Below are 17,313 nucleotides of genomic sequence, written 5' to 3'. Positions count from 1 at the left end.
TGAGCCATCATTTTTTGCAGAAGAGGCTCTTGTGCAAGAAGGAGCGTCTACCCTGCCCCTTCTTGTGCAAGAAAAACCCTCTTGCGCAATGCCGTTCTTACCGAAAAGTAATAGGTAATGGCATTGCGCAAGAGGGTTTTTCTTGTGCAAGAAGGGGCAGTGTAGATGATCCTTCTTGTGCAAGAGCCTCTTCTGAAAAAAAATGTGGCTCATTAGGTATGCAAATAAGGCTCGGTGATATTCCACAGTCGGCGATATTCTTGCATATTACTCGCACAAGAAGCCACGAGTATAGACATAGCCTATGTGTTTTCCAGTTTGAGGAGATAGTTCTACACTAACTCAGCTCCACCTGGAAGTGCAGGTACAGCAGCCTTACGTATGATCCCATCTGAACCCCTGGGTACGTACTCAGGTGGCTAGCTTCTCTCACTGCTTGTGCCACTGTGGCTACCCTTCTGGTCTTTAGCATACTGGCTTGATCAGATACGTCCACATGAGTGGAAATTAAATTATATCTCCCAGCTGTTACCTAGTGTACTGCTGCCTGAGATGGGATATAGATAAGAGCACCGATTTCAGGCAAGACTGAATAAAAATAGGGCATGTACCCCAGACTGGTAGAACATTCACCAAGCCAGTAACAAAATGAGCTCTTGTATCACTGCACTTGATCACAGATTGATTCACAATGGACCCCAGCCCCTTGTTACTGCCCAGACAAATGGATTTAGTGATGAAAGGTTATTAAATCCAAAATTCTCCACATGTTAGATTCTTCTGATCGCAAACGATCACACACTCACCTTCTGCCAACATGTACTTATAGCAGGGCTATTCAATATGCGGCCTGTGGGCCGCATGTGGCCCACGACCCGTTTGCATGCGGCCCACGGGTGCGGCTTGAATTTACAAGGATCTTGCAGGGCTGCAGGGCGAGGTCTCCACCCCCTGAGCCTCTCCCAGTATACCTTGAGATGCTTCCTGGGCCACTTGCCCACAGCGTCGCTGTGGCCTCCAGCGGCAGCGCCTCCCCACAAGCAGAGCCGGGCTGGCTCTGACCATGAATCACCACATTGAGCTGGGCCGCCAGTCGGCACATGTGCAAAAGCCGATGGCCGGCAAGGGGGCAGCAAGAGGAAGCGGCAGAGCCAGGCAGTGAGACAAAAGACGGCAGCTGAGCCAGGCAGCAAGGCAAGAGGAGAGGTGGCGGTGGAGCCAGGCAGCAAGGCAAGAGGCAGCACTGGAGCTGGGCAGCGAGGCCAGGGTGAGAAAGGTCTGAGTTGAAGCTCAGGCTGTATCGGGGTCCTGAGGTCTGTTAGGGCTGGGTCCCTCCACAGCCTGGTGTTAGGAGGGGGAGGGGAACACATTGTCAGGCCAGGCTGGGCCAAGGACCCAGTGTCCATTTTACCCAAGGAGAACCATGCAGTGGCGGGAGCCTGCTCCATTGTGCCCCCCTGGCCTATCCCAGGCTGCTGTGCTCTACTCCACTATTACTGTGGAGTGGAGTCAGCTCCTGCCAGCACAGTGAGTGGAGAGGGCTAATTCCTGTTGCCCTCCCCCCCCGATCCTCCCGCCAGCTCCCTGGTAATCCCTCAGGCTGCCCTGGGCCCTGTGGGTCCCTTCCAAAAATCGTTTGAGGCAGCCACCCTGAACTCTTGTGTCCACAGATTGGAGCACTCCGGCTTGGAAACTTTTTCTGAGTAAATCATTCCAAGAAACGCACAACCTTTTTTTTGCACTCAGCACACAATCAACCTGTGGAACTCCTTGCCAGATGATGTGATTGTAATAGGGTACAGTCACAGACGACCCTTCGGAGGTGCCTCCCAGGTGCTGACATGGTCACTGACACTCTCCTTCCCACTCTCTGAGGCTCTTCACCAACCAATCCTGCTGGGCCAGCTCCACTGGTCTCCCTCAGCCAAGACCCTGAGCTGAGGTCCCTGCCCCCACCAAGAAGCAGTACAGACACTGAACCTCTGTGCAAACTCTTTGAACTCACCCTAAAACCTCTATTCCAACTGCCACTCCAAACCAGGGCTCTCTTCCCCACTCTGGGGTCTTCTGCTCCTTCCTTCAGGTGCAGCCCAGCCAAAAGATCCAGGCATCTGCTTTCCTATTCTTTTTGTTAAGGAGTTGAGGCCACTCCCTACCAACCACTGCTTAGACTTGAAGACAAAAGATTGTTTAACAGTGGCTCATCAAGAAGTTGCGGGTAACACCTTCCATGTCTCCCATTCACACATTTGAAACTCACAGGCTGTGTCTAGACTGGCCACTTTTTCTGGAAAAGCAGTTGCTTTTGTGGAAAAACTTGCCAGCTGTCTACACTGGCCGCTTGAATTTCCGCAAAAGCACTGACGATCTCATGTAAGATTGTCAGTGCTTTTGCGGAAATACTATGCTGCTCCCGTTCGGGCAAAAGTCTTTTTCCGAAAAACTTTTGCACAAAAGGGCCAGTGTAGACAGCAGAGATTTGTTTTCTGCAAAAAAAGCCCCGATCACAAAAATGGCAATGGGGGTTTTTTGCGGAAAAGCGTCCGTGGCCAATCTAGACGCGCTTTTCCAAAAATGCTTTTAACGGAAAACTTTTCTGTTAAAAGCATTTCCGGAAAATCATGCCAGTGTAGACGTAACCACAAAATATTCCCCACTCCACGTGTCTAATTTTACACACACACGTGATCCATACATTAGAGTAAGATAAACAGAACCAGTCGATCATGACATGAAGACTGATGGGTTACATGAAATAATTCTCTCAAAGTACCTTTGAGTTATATAAATTCATGTCCATAAGTCCATTTCATAAAGCATGGGGGGTCAGTCCGTCACAGTGATGAAGACTAGGACTTTAACAGGGGTCAAAAAAGGGCTAGATAGATTCATAGAGGTTAGGTCCACCATTGGCTATTAGCCAGGATGGGTAGGAATGATGTCCCTAGCCTCTATCTGTCTGCAGATGGATGACAGGAGAGGGATCAGGCAATGATTTACTGTTGTGTTCCCTCCTTCTGAGGCATCTGGTATTGGCCATTGTCAGCAGACAGGATATTGAGCTAGATGGGCCTTCAGTCTCACCCAGTATGGCCGTTCTTATGTTAACCTGAAGCTTCAAGCCAAACACCCAAAACACTAGTATACAATTTTTAATAAGAAGCATTAAAAAAAGGCAAGAAAGAAGAGATGCTTGTTGGATGAACACAGGGTTTTCAACCCTGTTTGGGAGATGGAATTCACTTTTGCAGAGATAAATAGAAAACCAATGTGTCTTCTTTGTCAAAAGACTATTGCTGTGTAAAAGAAAACAAACCTCAACGGCACCATGAATCTTGTCACCAAGACAAGACAGCAATTTAAGAAAAACTAAGATATGTTCCTTACTGGAAGGTTACCATACTCAACAAGATATTTTCTGTTCACAAGTTAAAGACAGCAATGCCGTTACAGAAGCCTCCTTCAAAATGGCTTGGCACATAGCTAAATCAAAAATACATTTTACCAAAGGTGAATTGATGAAGCAGTGCTTCTTGGATTGCAGCAAATCACTTTTTGCAGAATTTAAAAACAAAGAGGATATAGTTAAACATCAAAACTGCAGTTGTCTGATTCAACTGTAGTAAGATTAATTGAAAGCATTTCAGGTGATCTGTTTTCTAAATTGCTAAAAAAACATTGAAAGCACTGAGTATTTCAGTCTGGCAATGGACCAATCTACTGATCATTCAGACACATCTCAGCTCATAATCTGGGTGGGTGTATTTTTTCAATGGCAAAAAGTATGTTGAAGAAATGCTTACTCTGTTACCTTTGACGGGTCAAACTAGGGGAGAGGACATTTATTCTGTGCTGATGGCATTTTTTGAAGGACCAGGAAAATGCATTGATTTTAAGAAGCTTACTTCAACAACAACAGATGGTGCTTCCTCCATGGTTGGAAAAGAGAAAGGGCTAATTTCTTTGCTGAAGAAAAATCCACAGTTTCCAGATTTTTTTTCAGACCATTGCATTCTGCACCTCGAACAGTTATGCAGCAAAATGAAGAGAGGATTTCTCAAGAGCACAATGGATAGGGTCACAAAAATCGTCAACTTCATTGTTGCAAGTGCCTTGAAACAGAGACAATTTCAAGCTTTAGTTCAGTATGAAACACAGTATGGTGACTTGGCAATGCTTGCGGAACTTAGATGGCTGAGTTGAGGCAAAATGTTAGGTCAGTTTATGGATCTACTGCCTGCTGTACGAGTGTTTTTGGAGGCAATGGATCACCAGGATTTACTGGCGTGTTTAGACAAAGAGACATTCCTGCTAAATGTGGCTTTTCTTACTGATATGACACACCACTTAAATGCACTCAATTTAAAACTTCAAGGCAAAGAAAAAAACCCGCCTTCTCTGATGTGCGATGTTTCTGCATTTGAAACAAAACTGGCCCTTTTTACAGATCAACTTCATGAGAAAGACTTAACTCACTTTCCCATCCTCAACTCAAAAGTGACCCAGATGAGTGAACATGCATCTTTTTTGCCTGATTTTTTACAGAGTACATCTCAGAACTGAAAACCAAATTTTCTTCTCATTTTCTAGATGTCAAATCCCTGCAAACAGTTTTTGAATTTACTGAAAATCCATTTTCAGTTGAGGTAAAGGCAGTCTCACCTTCAGCAGTGAGGTTTGGTGTTGAGAGGGCCACATTTGAAGAAGAGATGTTAGAACTGCAAAACAATAGTATTCTAAAAGCTAGGCATAAGGAAGAGGACACTGAAACATTTTGGATGACCTCTGTATAGGAACAAAAAACAGGACTATGTAGCACTTTAAAGACTAACAAGATGGTTTATATTAGGTGATGAGCTTTCGTGGGCCAGACCCACTTCCAAGTTAAATCTCATTGCAGGAGGAATAACAGGTAGTTCGAAATAGGGTTTATTTCAAATGCCCATTTCCCTGCCACATGTAGATGCAGGCAGTTAGTCCAGGCTTGTAAATTTCAAAAATGGTGCCGGGCTGGGAAGATGCAAATCAAGCACAGGATATTTAAATCCCAGGCTTGATTTGCAATTCCGAATGCCTACATTTGCAGTCCTAGTTCGAATTAGGCTGCAAGTGTAGACATACCCTGGTATATTAACAGGGTCTGCACCAGTTTTGTTCCCATTATTAAATTTGTCACAAAGCAGAGTTACTGAGCCCCTCACTTTCACAAGCACTTCATTTACTCCCAAGTGTTGTGAAGAAAAAGCAGCCTTCGTATACGGAACAGCTGCTTCAACTTTCTCATGAATATCGGTCCTTTGCAAATCATTTTTCCCTATTATTTACTACTTTAAATGACCCTCTATGTGCTTTTTATTTAAAAACATATTTTTGGATTAAGGAAAATAACATGAAAAGGCCAAACAAGAAAAACACCAGGACACCTGTGGCACCTTAAAGACCAGATTTATTCCAGCATAAACTTTTATGGCTCAAAACCACTTTGTCAGATGCATGGAGTCTGATGAAGTAACGCAAGAAAAGTAATTGAAGGTGTTGTCAGTTCATACTGGGATAAATGTGTTTGATGACCACAGTGTAACCTACTTTTTCCCGTGAAAACACTGCAAACAAAACAATTTACAAGCTACTTAGCAGGTATTTTGGCAGCGGTGCATGTTTCTTAGAAAATGTGGGTCCCTCGCTCTGCCATTGACTCCCTGTGAGATTTTGGACAAAGTACTTACCATCCTAAAAAATGTAAATTCTGGTGTTTACCTGTCTTTCTAGGAGCACTGTGAGGCTAAGTTCATTAAGTTTTGCAAAGTGCTATGAGATTTTCAGTGGAAGAACAAAATGGTGTGATCCAACCAGGTGTCTCGTATGTTAATTGAATGTGACGTCACATGGCACATGATGAACAGTTCTTTTTAATAACACTATTGCAGCATCTTTCATACCAAAATATCATGTATTTGTAATTCTGAACTGGGACCTCTTGATCTTAGCATGTGGGTTTGAGTTATATAGCTTGAGTTATAATGCCAACTGGCTCTCAGCTAAGGCTGTAGAGCAAAGGAAGAGAACCTGAGACCTGGAGGCCGGATGCCACCCTCAGCTTGCTAGGATCTGGCCCTGAGGGCACATCTAGACTATCCTTGGCTTCCAAAAGAAGATATGCAAATTTGCACACATTTGCATATCTTTTTCTAATCCCTTTTTCGGAAGAGGTATTTTTTGGAAAAAAAAAGCAGTCTAGATGGGAGTTTTCATGCAAAAGCCCCCCTTTTTTGAAAGAACCCTGTAAACCTCTCTTTTTTTTTTTGAGGAATAAGGGTTCTTTCGAAAAAAGAGGTGGTTGCGTGAAAAACCCTGTCTAGACTGCTTTTTTTTTCTGAAAAACCTCTTCTGAAAAAGGGATCGGAAGAAGAAAAGCAAATTTGCACCAAATTTGCATATCTTCTTTTGGAAGCTGAGGGTAGTCTAGACATGCCCTGAGGCTCAGGGACCCCCAGCATTGGGAAGCCTGCACTGGTGCTCCAGTACCCCTGTTACCCTATCGCAGGACGGAAGCACACACCTCGTGCACCCTGGCTCCAGCTGGCGTAAAGCAGCAGCCACAAAAGGTAAGGCTGCCCCATTCTGGTAAGGCTGCCCCAGCTGGAATGGGCCTTGTGCAGCTGCCACTTTACTCCAGCTGGAGCCAGGGCCGCCCACAGTGCTATTTTTAGTACCGAGGTCCCGCAAACTGGGACCATGGTACTAAAAATAGCACTGCAGACGGCCTCTGCTCCAGTCCCAGCATGTGGTTCTGCTCCAGGACCAGCTGAGACTGGGGCTGCAGGGGCTTCTAGGGCCAGGACTGTGGTAGTAAAAATAGCACCATGGCCCTAGTTACAGCCCCCACAAACTGCTTTCCATGTCGAAGGTAGAAAGTTAGGGAAGGGGAAGAACTAAGGGAAAGTGGGGTGAGGAGAGGAAGGGGCTTGTGCTGAGGGAAGAAGGGAGGGCCAGGGCAGGAGAAGAAAGGGGCAGGCACCAAGGGGCAGGGTGAAGGAGAGACAAATGCCAGGGGGCCAAGAGGAGACAATGGAAAAGGGCAGGAGGGGATATGGGAGGGAAGGTGTCAATGGGGGTGTGAGAAGGAAGGGCATAGGATGATGCTGGGAGCAGAAAGGGCCGGGACAATGGGGGCAAGAGGGAGGAAGATAAGAGGGGAGGAGTGGGTGGCAGGAGAAGAGAGGTTGAAAGGAGGGGTGGGTATGAGGAAGGCAGGGCATGGAGCAAGTCATGCGTGAGGGCACAGAAGTGCATGAAGGGAACTGGGGCAGATGGTGGTGAGGGGGTGGGCACCAGGGAGAAAGAGGACAAGGAGGGCAGGGGCAGTGAGGGAAGGGGGAGGCACCAGGAAGGTGCAGGGGTAAGGGAAGGTGCAGGTACCAGGGAATTGTGGGAGTGAAACAGAAGGACAGACACATGGAGGGGAGGGACAGGCACCAGAGAGAGGCAAGGCAGTTGGGTAGAGAGAGGTGTTAGGAGAGAGGATAGGGAGAGGTAGCTAGAGATGATCATAGTGTGGCTAGAGGAGGAGTAGGCACAGGGGGAAGAGAAGGGTGGTTGAGCACCAGGGGAGCAGATGGGGTAAGGAGAGGGTGGGAGACATGGCAGCAGATGGAAAAGGGAGAGGTTTATAAGATATTTATTAATAACTTGTGTGCCACAATAGCACACATCCGAAAAAGCGCACCTGAACTCAATGCTGGAGCACAAGACAAAACTCACTCTGCTCATGGGTGGAAAATCTTAGAGGGAACGCTGCCCATCAGATGTGTAGGTTACATATTTACATACAACTGAGCAGTGCACAGCAGGTTGGTGATAAGAAAAAGGGGAATTTTTGAACAAAGAACTTGGAGACAACCTCTTCACTAGACAAAAGTGCCATAGTGTATTCAGTATCCCTACAAGACAGACAAAATATTATATGTTCAGATTTCATTGGGACTCAGGAAATCTAGCTCCAGGTGTAAAAGGAAGAGTTGAACCTGAAGTTTCTGAAAAGCTTAAGCGTTGTAAACCTGAAATATAAACTGTCCAGCATCTAGATTAATAAATGATAAGGAAATAAGTGGGAAAACAAAATTATATGTTCAATAGCAGTACCTATATCACTGTTCCCAGAGGTACCATTTTTAAAGGATGATTTTTCTTGTTAATACCTGGCTTGAGAATTACAGACAAGGAGCTCCTACCAGCTCCTTCACTGCACCTGTGGTGTGTAATGGCCACTGTCTCGGAGTGAAAGAGTGGGAACGATGACTTTAAAACAAGCAGTTTTTGCCAAGCATATGCAGTTCAAGGCAAGGCACTTATGGAAATAGCTCAAAGACTCTGAAAGGGCCTGGATTCTTGGTTCATTAGATTGATGGATGACAGGCTTCCATTTGCACAAGGCAAGCAGGGAACGTGCAGCTAGACCAGCTTTTTCAAACCCAAAGCAAAGTTCCCAAATCCATATTGTGACATAGTTTGGGAGTTAACCCAGGAATCTGGGATCAATACTACCCATTGCATACAGTGGGAGGGTTCCCTGTCTGTATCCCACTAGGGAAAATTTTCCCCAGCCACTGGCTTCTGCCAACACAGGCGCTCTGCTCCCAACTTCATAAGCCCCGTTCTTTTCCTTTGTAAACTAGCAATCAACACTCCCCACTTTGTTACACTTAAGTGGTAACCATGTCTTTGTGGGTCTCAGCTGAGAATACCAAATTCAGGACAAACTGCTGAGAAATAACACAGGTATGCCCCCAAATATTGGCAGTTATTTTTCCACAGGATAGACCAAACCAGCAACAAAACTAAACTTCTCTTTCACTACAGAGGCTCACAAGAACTCAAGAGCTTCAGAGGAGTAGCCAAGTTAGTCTGTAACTGGATATACTTCACAACATCTGAAGAAGTGGAACCACGAAACCACATGATACCATCTACATGTTTTATTAGTATCTAAGGTGCTATAAGACTCTTCATTGTTTCTTAAGTTTTTCCAGTTACAGACTAACCTGGCTACCCTTCTGAAGAAGTCAGGAGTTCCTCAGGTGTTCCATTCCTTGTAACACCAACACAAGCACTGAACTGAGGCCAGGTGTACACTGGCAGAGAAAATTGATGCAAGATATGCAACTCCCACTATGTGAATTGCATAGCTGGAGTTGGCGGAACTTACATAGATTTTTCTGGGGTGGCCACAGAGTGAGAGGGCATACTCCCTTACTCCTCACAACAGCAGTTAATGGGGATGCCCACAGCATTCAATTTAGAAGATGTTTACTAGACCCACTAAATCAAACCCCGAAAGATTGAGAAAGATTGAAAGATTACAGATAAATGAAAAACTTCAAACATAATCTGTAGCCTGTACTTATTAACAAGGTACTTCCCTGTCAAAGAAGGTATTTCTTACCCAACAGTTAGTTCTTCCAGAGCTTGTCCAGCCCACTGTTTATGAGCCAAGCACATGCACGCACACGCACTGATGCAGAGCCTCCTCTTGTAATGGACAACTACTTGGGCCAATCTTCTGCTCTTATGCAATCCAAAGATATTGTCTTTTACTGCAGCCCATCAGCACCACTATCACCACATGACCTGAACTTTTGCATCTCCATCCAGCATCTACTCCAGACAGTAAACACAGGCTGTCTCTGTGGCAGCACGTAAAATAAACCTCAGTCTACAAAGACTCACAGGACGACCTTAACCACAACACTAGCCATCATCCTTATAAACGTCCTTCCACAATATTTCTCAAAAATCCTCTGCATTTGAAATCTCTCACGTCAGATCTGTGGTCAGAAGACAACATGGTGCCAAAATCTGAAGTGGCTTGTTTAGGTCATTATTTGATTTTGATTTAATAGGCATGATTTGCCATCAGGGAAATTCTTCTTACATTTTTTTAATTGGGCCACATTCCAAGACTGTCGTCACTAGAACCTTTAATGTGTTTTTTCTTTCAAAATTATTGTCATACAATGGAAACAGGTCTACCCCTCTTAGTCACATGTAAGTCAATCGTGGGCCCAGTGCAACTGACAGCAAGACATGACCTCAAGGAAAAACATATCTTTCCTCTTCTCCTTCCAGAAACAGCCCAGAGCTGCACTGTCTCAGAGCTATCGACATGATCAGACAGATTGATAGGAACACATTTATTTGCAATACCTGCCCACTAGCAAGGGAAATGCGGTGTGTAAAAAAAAGAATACATTGCACCACGTAAATCTCCCAGCTAGTGCAATTAGGGGTTATTATCTGTATTTATTATTTGTACAGAACTGGAGGTGAACATGGCACTGTACAGCAGGAGAGCCATGCCAAACAACTCACACTTCCCTGCCCTGGGAGGGAGCACAGGCTGGAAGAGTACAGAACAAAGAAGCAGTACAATAAAGGAGGGTGGTAGGGGGTGAGGAGCGTGAGTCACAACAGCTGGAGCATGTCACCAGCCAGGTGGGGCTTGAGGAGTTCCCTTGGAGGAGGAGGCTTTGTACACATACATGTGGAGGCTGCACTGAGTACAGGGGGATATTCAGTCAAGTGCCTAATCAGGCCCTTGAAAGGCCAAATCACACTGGACAGGAGAGGACACTGGAATCTCACCAGTATAAATGTCATGTTTGAATATGTTCCAACCAAACAGTGGTTCTGGCAGCACTAGGCCAAATTTTCTGCTGGTGTCTGTGAGCACAGCTCTACTGGAGCCAATGTATCCGGGCCCATTTGCAGCAGCAGAGAATACAGAATGTAGTGCAAATGAATGGGGCAGCTGGACTTTTGCCCCAGCAGGTTCCCTCAGTGCATTTGGATAGGAACAGGAATGGACTGGTAGCCTCTGCTAGACACCCTGTCTCCTCCAGGGCACCTCACTCTAGAACAGCCATTGTTTGGTGCTTTGTATACATGCTTGGTTCAAAAACATTTAAAAGTGTCTTTTCCCTCCAGGTTGCAAATTTGCTGAGGTTATTCCAGATCCCCCAGATCAGCTATGCTTCCACCAGTGCCAAACTGAGTGACAAGTCCCGCTATGATTATTTTGCAAGGACAGTCCCCCCCGACTTTTATCAAGCAAAAGCAATGGCCGAGATCTTGAGGTTCTTCAACTGGACCTACGTGTCGACGGTTGCCTCAGAAGGAGACTATGGAGAGACGGGGATCGAAGCCTTTGAGCAGGAGGCCCGCCTCCGGAATATCTGCATTGCCACCTCAGAGAAGGTTGGCAGGTCCAACATTCGGAAGTCCTACGACAGCGTGATCAGAGAGCTGCTCCAAAAACCCAACGCCAGAGTGGTCGTGCTCTTCATGAGAAGCGATGACTCTCGAGAGCTCATTGCGGCCGCCAACCGATTCAACGTTTCCTTTACGTGGGTCGCCAGTGACGGGTGGGGAGCCCAGGAGAGCGTTGTCAAGGGCAATGAGCATGTCGCTTATGGAGCAATAACCCTGGAACTTGCTTCCCATCCAGTGAAAGAGTTTGACAGGTACTTCCAAAGCCTCAGTCCTTATAATAATAATCGCAATCCCTGGTTCAGGGACTTTTGGGAGCAAAAATTCCAGTGCAGTCTCCAGAACAGAAAGGCGCACAGAAAAGCTTGTGACAAACACTTAACTATCAACAGTTCCAACTATGAGCAGGAATCCAAGATCATGTTTGTGGTGAATGCTGTGTACGCCATGGCCCATGCTTTGCACAAAATGCAACGGACATTATGTCCCAACACCACCAAACTGTGTGATGCCATGAAGCTGCTGGATGGCAAGAAGCTATACAAAGATTACCTACTGAAAGTTAACTTCACAGGTAAAAGAGAGCTCTGGTGTGAGGCATGCGGTGGGTGATTCTGGCTCAGGTTATTGGAAATGTGAAATACCTTTCTTATTATTTATCACGTATAGGGTAGGGGCCAGGGGGCCCATTTGTGGCAGGTGCTAGAGTAAAGAGACCAGAGGAGACATTCTGGGCCCCTGGGCAAGGGTTGCAGGGCTGGCTCCATGCTCCCAGAGGGAGTGCATTGAATGGATGGGGCAGGATTAGGGGCAGACATCACTCAGTGCTGCCCAGAGAGTGCCACACCACCTCCCCTCTGTCCCCATCCCTTAGAGCTGCTGAGCGTGCAGTGCATAGCACTCCAGTGGTGATTTAAAGGGTCTAAGATTCTGGGCACTGCCACAATAGCAGGGGCAACAGCCAGTAGCCCCTCATTCTTTTGAATCGCCATACCCTGGGACAGCTGCTCTCTTTGTCACCCCCTCGCCAGCAGGCCTGAGTCGCTCTTCCATTAGTCCCCCATGCAGTATGATACTTACAGACAGACAGAACACAGCCTGTGAGGAGTCCTATTGACTATGCACAGTGTTAAGTACCTCAGTGAATCTAGACTCTACAGATCTCACCATTTAAAGTGCTTGTAAAATGCAAAAAGCTAGGTGAAACTAATGCATGAGGTGGCAGAAGGTGAATGATGTGATGAGGATACACACCTCTGTCTTAGTAGGAACTAGCCATGCTCACAATGAAGCTCACTACCTACCTCACCATTGTCCCTAGCGCTCCTTAGTTTTTTATTAACATATCACTGTAAGACAAAGTCGTTCCGCAGGGCAAACTAAGTACAATATTATAATTCCTGGGTTTTATATGTCTGCCTCCCTCCCTAGGCACACAAATTGCATTCACATCTCTATGAATTATTAAAGTGAGTTGCTTGGATGACCTATTTGATGCAAAGGGAACACCCTGCCGGCTCTGAGAGATATTGCAAGTGCGATTCAATATGCCCTGGAGTCAAGCAGCACTTGTGGAACCTTCATTAAAATGAGCTCCCCCCTGCAAACTTGAGACTAGGGTTTGAATCGCCAAGGTTTGGGGCTGATCTTGGGTTTTGGCTCAGGCTCATCTCTAGACTCAACATCTACCGCTGGAACCAGTTTTCCAAACAAGTTCAGCAGAGGCCAGCCTTTCTCCAGTGCTCTCGATGGCGGTAGCTGGGGGCTGAGTTCTTGTAAAATTCTGTCCCTAAAAGTGTTTGCATAATGGATTGGGGTCCTGCCCTGGCTAATATCACTACATAGTCACCCTGGCTAATATCACTATACAGGCAGTCCCCGGGTTATGTACAAGATAGGGACTGTAAGTTTGTTCTTAAGTTGAATCTGTATGTAAGTTGGAACTGGCGTCCAGATTCAGCCGCTGCTGAAACTGACCAGCGGCTGACTACAGGAAGCCCGAGGCAGAGTTGCTCTGCCCCGGGCTTCCTGGAATCAGCCGCTGATCAGTTTCAACAGGCTGAATCTGGACGCCAGTTCCGACTTACATACAGATTCAACTTAAGAACCCCTGGCGTCCCCAAGTCAGCTGTTGCTGAAACTGATCAGCGGCTGATTCCAGGAAGCCCGGGGCAGAGCAACGGTGCCTCGGGCTTCCTGTAGTCAGTACTGGTCAGTTTCAGCAGCGGCTGACTTGCGGACGCCTGGGGCAGAGCAGCTGGGGTGCTGCTGGGTTACTCCAGTAGCGCCGAGGAGCGGTGCTACTGGACCAACCCAGCAACACCCAAGCTGCTCTGCCCCAGGTGTCCTGATTCAGCCGCTGCTAAAACTGACCAGCAGCGGCTCAATCAGGACACCTGGGGCAGAACAGCTGGGGTGCTGCCGGGTTGGTCCAGTAACGCCCAGAGCGGCGCTGCGGGACTAACCGGCAGCGCCCCAGCTGCTCTACCACAGGCGTCCGGAGAAAAGCCTGGTCTGCTGCGGGGAGGGGGCGCACTAGCTGCGCCCCTCCCCCCCAGCAGACCAGGGAGACGCGGGTGGCAGACCGAGACGCACCGCGGTCCCGCCACCTGGGTCCTCCGCAGCTTTCCTCCGCGTCTCCCTGGTCTGCTGGGGGGGACTTCCAGGATGCGGGCGGCGGGACCGCGGCGCGTCTGGGCGTCCCGCCGCTCCCGCCCTCCGGGGCGAGAAAAACCCTGTTCGTAACTGCGGATCCAACATAAGTCGGATCCGCGTAACTCGGGGACTGCCTGTATAGTCAAATGTGTTATTCTGTCCCCTCCTAACACATCAATACAAACCATGCACACAAGCACATGGATTATATATGTACAGAATCTCAATGTATTGTGACTACAGTTTAGTTGTTTATTACTAGCGGATTTACCCACTTGCTCAGGTCTTTAACTCAAATAAGTTTTGTTTATCTCCATTTAAATAATTGCTCCGGTGTGGGGCTGCGGATAAGGAGTTCAGGATGCAGGCTGCCTCAAGGAGAGAGGACTACCCCAGCCCTCTCTCACTAGTAGTTTGGGACCAGGTGGGAAGTGCATCTCCAGTGGGTGCAGCCTGGAGAGGAGTGCATGTCCCCTGTCTGGGGCAGGTCCAGGTTCATCTGCCCTCTGCACTCCCCAGGCAAAGTGAGGCATGCAGCAAACTATTCACTTTCCCCTCCTTCCCTGACAAAGGGGAACCTTATACTCTGGGAATTTCACATGCAGGTCAATTGCAGCAGCTTTTGAGATTACATTATTTTGTAACCCAAAATCGCTTCCAAAGGACGCATCCAAGAATGCATTGCAGTGAGGATGGTGTGGGACTTATTTAAACGGCACTTATACCAGAGACAAATCAGATTGTGAATGCTGACATTTCCTTAGCATTGTTAATAGTTTGTGACTCTCCAAAACAATCAGGAAAGTCATGTAACAAGGGTGATAATCATATTCACACGTATTCACACAAATAGTTACTGAATACAGTACTTTAGAGTTCTTAGGGAGAACACTTCCTCACCATCTGCTGAAACCAGAATACAAATGGACAGGGCTTGCAGGCATAGAAGTAGGCAGCTGGTATTCATGGTTTGCCACCCTGTAAAGATCACAATATTGATCCTTATTATACCAGCTAGTAGCAGTTTAACTATAAGTAACTTATATGCAAATGCAGTTCAGACTCCATGGCTGCGTCTAGACTGGCAAGTTTTTCCGCAAAAGCAGTTGCTTTTGCAGAAAAACTTGCCAGCTGTCTACACTGGCCGCTTGAATTTCCGCAAGAACACTGACAATCTCCTGTAAGAGATGCTGTGCTGCTCCCGTTCAGGCAAAAGCCCTCTTGCACAAATGCTTTTGCGCAAGAGGGCCAGTGTAGACAACGCGATATTGATTTGCGCAAAAAAGCCCCTATCACGAAAATGGGGATCGGGGCTTTCTTGTGCAAAACCGCGTCTAGATTGGCATGGACACTTTTCCACAAAAAGTGCTTTTGCAGAAAAGCATCCGTGCCAATCTAGATGCTCTTTTCCTCAAATGCTTTTAACGGAAAAACTTTTTCCATTAAAAGCATTTGCGGAAAATCATGCCAGTCTAGACGTAGCCAGTATGAAAGAAACAGTGTATGGTATAAAGGTGCAAGGAGAGGGCTGGGCATCCAGATTTCTACATTCTGGTCCTAACTCTGTCACAGACTTATAAATCATTTCACCTCTCCAAGGCACTGCTTAGGCCAGGTCTACACTGGCAGAGAAAAATCAATGCAAGATACACCACTCCAGCTCTGTGCATTGCATAGCTAGAGTTGACGTACCTTGCAATGATTTTATTGAGTGGCCCCACAGCACAAGGTCATCAAGATAAATGTTTCAGTTGACTTCCCTTTCTCCTCGTGACAACGAGAAGTGATGGGGGCGCCCTCAGCATTCAATTTAGTGGGTCTTTTCTAGACCTGCTAAATGGAACCCTGGAGGATTAATCACTAGAGTCTCTATCCTCCAGCAAGTGGAGATGTGTCGTTACCCATAAGAAAAAACTTCCTAACTGACAGGGTCTTACGCACTGGAATAAATTGCCTAGGGAGGTTGTAGAATCTCCATCGTTGGCAATATTTAAGAGCAAGTTAGACAGGCCATCTGTCAGGGATGACCTAGAAGGTGATTGGTTCTGCTGTGAGGGCAGGGTGCTGGACTTGATGACCTTGTGAAGTCCCTTCCAGTTCTATGTTTCTATGATTCTATTAGATAACACATTTGCCTACCTCAGATGGATTTTGTGAGACTTTTTTTGTGGGACACTGATATTTTTTATGACAATCAATACTGTAACAAAGAGAAATATTTACCTTTTATCCTTATAGGATGGGGAACTCTATCATGGGAAGTAGGGGCACTGAAAAAGACTTTGAGGGCATGGCTGATAATCAGCAGAACATGAGCTCCCATTGTGACACTGTAGCCAAAAGGGCTAGCCTAATTCTCAGATGTATTAACAGAGGAGTATTAACTAAGAAGAAAGAGGGCATATTATCTCTGCATTTGGCACTGATGCAAACATCCCTATAATATTGTGACCAGCATTGGTGTACACACGGCATAAAGGATATTGAAAAATTGGAGAGGGTTCCAAGAAGAGCCATGAGAATGATTAAAGGCTTAGAAAACATGTCGTACAGCAGTGTTTCTGAAAGGCTTGGGGCTCACCCCCTCTCCCCTGCGGCAGGGAACCAGCCCTGAGCCCCCTCTATAAGGTTGGAGCACCAGCACTGGCTTCCCACTGTGGGGGGCAGGGGAGCCTTGCAGGCCAGATCCAGCTTGCAGAGGAATTAGGATTCCCAGGTGTCCAGTACTGATCCAAACAGTCTGGTATTTTTGCCTCCTGTCTGGTAAAAAAAATCAAAAAATACCGGACTCCTAAAATGTCCGATATTTTCTGTTTTTTTCCCTGCCAGGAGGCAAAAATACTGGACACCTGGCAACCCTACGACACACTCAGCAACTAGGCCCAGCCCCCAGCCACACCTCCACACCCCCCAGGGACCCCCAGACACCCGCCCCTGGACCCCCCTCCTTACCGGGTTCTGCAGGGAAGCTCCCTTCTAGCTCAACCAAGAAAACAAGATGGACTCCAGCAAAAAACCTAAAGACCTGAGTAAGGGGAAGCAATACCTTCCCTGGGTCTCTGTGCTCAACCTCTTCTCTTTCTATCCCAATTCTGACTCTGCATGCGATTAAAGGGGCCATGCTGTTTTAATGCTGTTTTATTTTATTTATTTCCTTTATTTCCTTTTTTTTTTTTTTGCTCAACAACTTTGGTCTCCCCGCCCTTTTCCCCCCCACTCAACAGAATTTTTCCCGAGTGTTTTTTTTGGGGGGGGCGAAGAGAGGGTGTTCGGTATTTTTATTTAAACCATTTGGCAACTCTACGTGGAATAAAGTGACCCTGCATGCTATCTCTCCCTTTCCCCCCAGCTGAGAGAATGGCAGCACAGGAAACCACTCACCAGGAGGCTTTC

General features: G+C 46.8%; 1 protein-coding gene across 4 annotated transcripts in view; it reads left to right on the top strand.

The window, feature by feature from the left end:
* Positions 1 to 17,313, top strand: part of GRM3 (glutamate metabotropic receptor 3) — a 166,562-nt gene that overhangs the window by 105,686 nt on the left and 43,563 nt on the right. For all 4 annotated transcript variants that reach the window (XM_075926200.2, XM_025181676.3, XM_075926193.2 and 1 more), the window contains one exon: positions 10,984 to 11,839. In XM_075926200.2, coding sequence (XP_075782315.2) covers positions 10,984 to 11,839 — 856 coding nt within the window. The remainder of the gene's footprint in view (positions 1 to 10,983; positions 11,840 to 17,313) is intronic.

This window comes from Pelodiscus sinensis, chromosome 1 (genome assembly GCF_052426305.1).
Source record: "Pelodiscus sinensis isolate ZL-2025 chromosome 1, ASM5242630v1, whole genome shotgun sequence".
NCBI lineage: Eukaryota > Metazoa > Chordata > Testudines > Trionychidae > Pelodiscus > Pelodiscus sinensis.
This window is presented reverse-complemented; position numbering and strand designations above follow the sequence as displayed.